We start from the raw sequence: 5,000 nt of genomic DNA on the forward strand, positions 1-5,000 counted from the left end.
CGAACAGGGAACACAGTCAGTAACGCAGCAATGTCCAGGGGGGGAGGGGGGTGGCAGGGTTAAGGGAGATGGTTAGGGGTAGGGGAGGTTGTAAGAGAAGACTCAGACTCACGGATTGGTCTTGCTGAGGCAGAAGAAGGCGCTGCCCTCAGGGATGGGAAGGACCTTCTCCTTGGGCGGAACGAAGTCTGCCACGCTCAGCTGGACCACGCTCTCCTCTGAGGAACACAAAATGGATGACTTTACGCCAACTGAACGGCAACACATACTGTCAATCTGACCTCTACAGTTACTACTACTAATAATAGACTGATTTGAATTTAAAAGCGCCTTTCTCATCAAACTCATCAAATCATTCCAAATCTCGTACACCAGCTTAACGGCAACACATGTATTATTATTAATGATCAGTTGTTGTAATATCAAGAATATTATGCAGTATTTAGTTAAAACATTTGTATTATGGAAATTGTTCTTTCTATTTGGCAGGACAATGGTTCGCTTGATCTAAATGACTAGATTCGAGTCACTCGGCTGGGGTGTTCTATTCTATTCAATCTATTTCAGCTATTTTATTTCTGTACCGTTGAAACACGTAAGTCCTGTGACACAATAGCATGCCCTTTCCTGAAGCAGGGTCACAGAGACATATACTGAAATACTGAGAGACTGTTCTAATGTTCACAAGACTAGCATGTTAGACTTAGAATGCTTGGGCTAGGGTTAGGGTCAGTCATCACCTTTGTCCTGAGATGTCTGAGGAGGTCTTCATACTCAAAGAGAAGATGTCTCGAGACATTTGGTCAGAATCCGAATCCGAATCCGAATTATTTTTATTGCCAAGTATATTTACACCAAATTGACTTGGTGAGGTTGGTGCATAGGACATAAAAACAGCAATATATAAGCAAAAATAGTTTAAAAAGACAATGGCAAAAGGGGCAATAGAACAAAAATGATGTAGGCTGTATGTTAGAGTAATGTAAAACTAATATAAATTACACTGTCAGTTGTATGTGTGTGCGTGTGCATGTGTGTGTGTGTGTGTGTGTGTGTGTGTGTGTGTGTGTGTGTGTGTATGTGGGCGGTTGGGGCGGAAGTTCCAGAGTCAACGAGGCAGGGAGAAGAAACTGTTCAGGTGGCGCAAAGTTTTGGTCTTCACAGGAACCTTTTTCCAGATGGAAGTCTTTGGAAGAGGTGGTGACCGGGGTGGGAAGGATCAGCGATGAATGGAGTGGAACAGGTCCAGAACAGATGGCAGGTTGCAGGTTGCTCTGTCCTTGGCAGTGGAGGCAGCAAACCAGATGGTGATCAATGAGCTGAGGATGGACTCGATGATGGACGTGTAGAACTTGACCATCACTTTCTGCGGCATAATACATTTCTTCAGCTGCCACAGGAAGAACATCCTCTGCTGGGCCTTCTTGATGACTCATGGTAGGTGCATTCCAAAGTCGATCATTCTATGCACTTCTGATGTTTTTTTGTTTATTGAATATTTAAGAATGTGAGAAAAAAAAAACACACGTCTTTAAACAGCGAGATGAAGGTCTGTTGATGGAAACGCTGTTATCTTGAGTATCTCACAGGCTCAAGTTTTCCTTCAAAGAACGGCTTGTCCAGTGGCTCAGGGGATTAGTGTGGCTAATTAGTTGGATAAAAGCGTCAGCTAATATATATATTATTATTATACAAAGGATGTCTCAAGACATCTTACCAATATATTTTTTACTTCCCAACGTATTGTCTGTGTCTTAAGATATCAAGGCATGGTGATGGCTGAGTATGAATTCCTAGCTTCATTCTTTGGGGTATGCTAGTATGGATTTGGAATGCAGACATTCACCATGTTGGTGAGATGTTCCCTTACCTCCTTCAACAACCTCTGGTATCTCCTCTTCCTCATACTCAGTGTCTTCATCAACATCAACCTGGAATGGAGGAAACGTGGAGCGAAGTGCATCAATACAGAACAGCATCAACACAACGTCTGACTTTAAGTGATAGCAGACCTGGGTCGTAAAATATTTGAATATAGGCTAACACCAAGGTTAGCGTATATTTGGTCAAACGTTTTAGAACACGTTATTTTTTATTGAAATTTAGCTAAAATGCAAAAATGTCATCAACAAATCACGCAATATGTTGAATTGAGTCCATCTTAATGCAAGGATAATAGTTGATGTCATTTTGGAATTAAAATCTTTGTTTTTATTGGGTCTCTGATTTGCATAGCAAACAATTACACACTGTGTAGATTAGAATGTCACTACCAACTCATCAAATGTTCTCTTGATCCTGACAAACTCCTCAGTCCCTGCCGGTGACAAACATGCTTCACACGACAGATGTTGCGTAAACTGCATTGCATGTGCTGGATTTGCACTAAACTTAATGCTTTGTAGTAGAACCAACTAGCCACTTGCTGTCAAGTGTATCACTTAAATTAATTGTTGCAAACACAATTATGGATATGAGATAACTCGATGATGCTGAAACCAGAGCAGATTTCCAGAGTGTATTTAGGAACGCACCCCTCATTTATTTTATTTTTTCGTTTATTTTTATTCATGTTCAAATGTTATGTTCAGATATTATACACTGTGTTCAGAGATTTGAGATATAAAACAGCTGCATGGTAAAGTTGTGTAGGCCTACCTTTTTTCCACACAGAAAGTTGATCAGGAATCGATAACGCGGGATTAGTGTACATTTAGTTCAAAACACTGCATGCACAGAGAACAACTACAGTCTGTCAAAGACTGAAAGGGTTAGGGTTGGTTATTTTTCTTCTCAAAAACAGCAACAGGTGTGTCAGAGATATACACATATTAGTACCTGTGTTTCTTCAGCACCTGGCTCTTCCGTCGCTCCTACTTTCTTCACTCTGTGAAAAAGAAAAAAAGGGGTTATTTTGTCTGTCTGAAACACACTTTTAGGGAGTTCAACTGATGTCTTGTCATATGGACCCTGTCCTCCATTTTAAGCGACTTTCCGCTCTTTCACTGTACTTACTCTTTCTTCTTGTCATCTCCATCTCCTCCTGCTAAGTTATCCACAGCGATGGCCAAGAAGACATTCAGGAGGATATCTTACAGCCATTAAGGACAACACAAACCTGTTCATGTACAGTATTACAGTTGGAAATGATGATCAAAACCATCACTGTCATTGTTACCAACTGGGTTGGAACCACCTCACATAGCTCTGTTAGCCTGCTGAGCTAAAGCCCACAGTATGCACGTTTTCAGGGCTCAGACAATGTTCCTCATCATGTGGGCGTACGTCCAAACCACCTCTGTAACAGGGTGGACACTAAAGCTGGAATGACCAGGATACAGTTACCGCAGATGAAGAGGATGACGAAGTAGATACAAACGATCATTCCGGGGAAGACGGGTCCTCCGTAGGACATGATGCCATCATACATCACAATGTTCCAGTCCTCGCCCGTCAAGATCTATAAAGAGGAACAGGACCTACTGAAAGACCCCACTCCAGTGTATTTTTTTTTACATTACATTTTTTGCACAGCATACAACGAATTGCAACATCAGAAAATACATGTATTTGCAGAAATGCTCTATGTGACAGCACCTGGTGAAACCGGGAACAAGTCGCCAACCAATCAAAATAAATGTCAACGTTGAAAATCCATGACACACTCGCTAGTCAAGCCAAAACATTGCAATGCAATAGATTCGGTGAGTAATTCCCACTACTCTACACTAACTAGGTAATAGTGGGAATGACTCACAAATCCATTGCATTGCAATGTTCCAATGTTTTGGCTTGACTAGCGAGTATGTCATTGATTTTCAACAACGTTGAAATGTATTAACATTTTTCAGAATAAAAGTCTGAACGGTCCAACGGTTGCTGACTTGTTCCCGGTTTCACCAGCTGCTGTCACATATTCATATTCCATTCCATGGCATTCTGCTTAATCAATAGACTTCATGGAGGCTTGATCCCGATTGGTTCCGATTGCCCTGTGTTGTTAGAGTACCTGGAAACAGGTGAGCAGTGCTTGGGGAAAGGTGTCGAAGGTGCTCCTCTTGGTCTGAGTCTCGTCAAAGTTGAACTTGCCCCCGAAGAGCTGCATGCCCAGCAGAGCGAAGATGATGAGGAAGAGGAAAAGCAGGAGAAGCAGGGAGGCGATGGACTTCATGGAGTTGAGCAGAGAGGCCACCAGGTTGGACAGGGCGGTCCAGTGACTGGGAGGAGGGGACAGGCAGACACACAGGTGTTACTCACACAAGACAAGACGAGTCAAGAGTAACACCACACAACCCAACCTGACAGAGCACCACCCGCCATGACCCAAAGCAACGCCACCCTCTCAGCACTACACAAACAGACCCAGCAACTAAACCCAACTAAACCCAACTAAACCAAACCCAAACCAAACCAACACATCCCAACCCAACCAAACCAAACCAGCACATCCCAACCCAACCAAACCAACACATCCCAACCCAACCAAACCAACCCAACCCAACCAAACCAAACCAACACATCCCAACCAATCAACCAACCAAACCAAACCAAACCAAACCAACTCATCCCAACCCAACCCAACCAAACTCAACCAAGCCCAATGTAACGCAGACCAGTCGAACCCACCCACCCAACCAAACCCAACCCAACCCACCTTAACCAGACCAAACCAAACCAAACAAAAGCAACACATCCCAACCCAACCCACCCTAGCCCAACGCAGCCCAGCCCAGCCCAACCCAGCCCAGCCTAACCCAATACCGTGTGACTTTGAAGATCCTGAGCAGGCGTACACAGCGCAGCACAGAGATGCCGAGAGGCGGCATGATCTCCAGCTCCACCAGGATGGTCTCCATGATGCCTCCACACACCACGAAGCAGTCGAAGCGGTTGAAGAAGGCCACGAAGTAGCAGTCCAGCCCCAGACTGTACATCTTCAACATCATCTCCACTGTGAAGAGGGACAGCAGCACCTTGTTGGCTATATCTGGGGGGGAGGA

The 5,000-nt window shown here is 43.9% G+C and overlaps 1 protein-coding gene across 1 annotated transcript in view; it reads right to left on the bottom strand.

Moving 5' to 3' along the window:
• Window positions 1–5,000, bottom strand: part of cacna1fb (calcium channel, voltage-dependent, L type, alpha 1F subunit) — a gene marked incomplete at its 3' end in the record, with an annotated part of 50,199 nt that overhangs the window by 23,800 nt on the left and 21,399 nt on the right. The window contains exons 13-19 of the mRNA XM_080534403.1: window positions 4,762–4,987; window positions 4,010–4,217; window positions 3,340–3,460; window positions 3,016–3,091; window positions 2,839–2,887; window positions 1,871–1,931; window positions 113–218 (exon numbers count right to left, since the gene is read on the bottom strand). Of these exons, the coding sequence (XP_080390529.1) occupies window positions 113–218; window positions 1,871–1,931; window positions 2,839–2,887; window positions 3,016–3,091; window positions 3,340–3,460; window positions 4,010–4,217; window positions 4,762–4,987 (847 nt within the window). The remainder of the gene's footprint in view (window positions 1–112; window positions 219–1,870; window positions 1,932–2,838; window positions 2,888–3,015; window positions 3,092–3,339; window positions 3,461–4,009; window positions 4,218–4,761; window positions 4,988–5,000) is intronic.

Source organism: Nansenia antarctica (genome assembly GCF_963989245.1).
Source record: "Nansenia antarctica genome assembly, chromosome: 6".
Classification (NCBI taxonomy): domain Eukaryota; kingdom Metazoa; phylum Chordata; class Actinopteri; order Argentiniformes; family Microstomatidae; genus Nansenia; species Nansenia antarctica.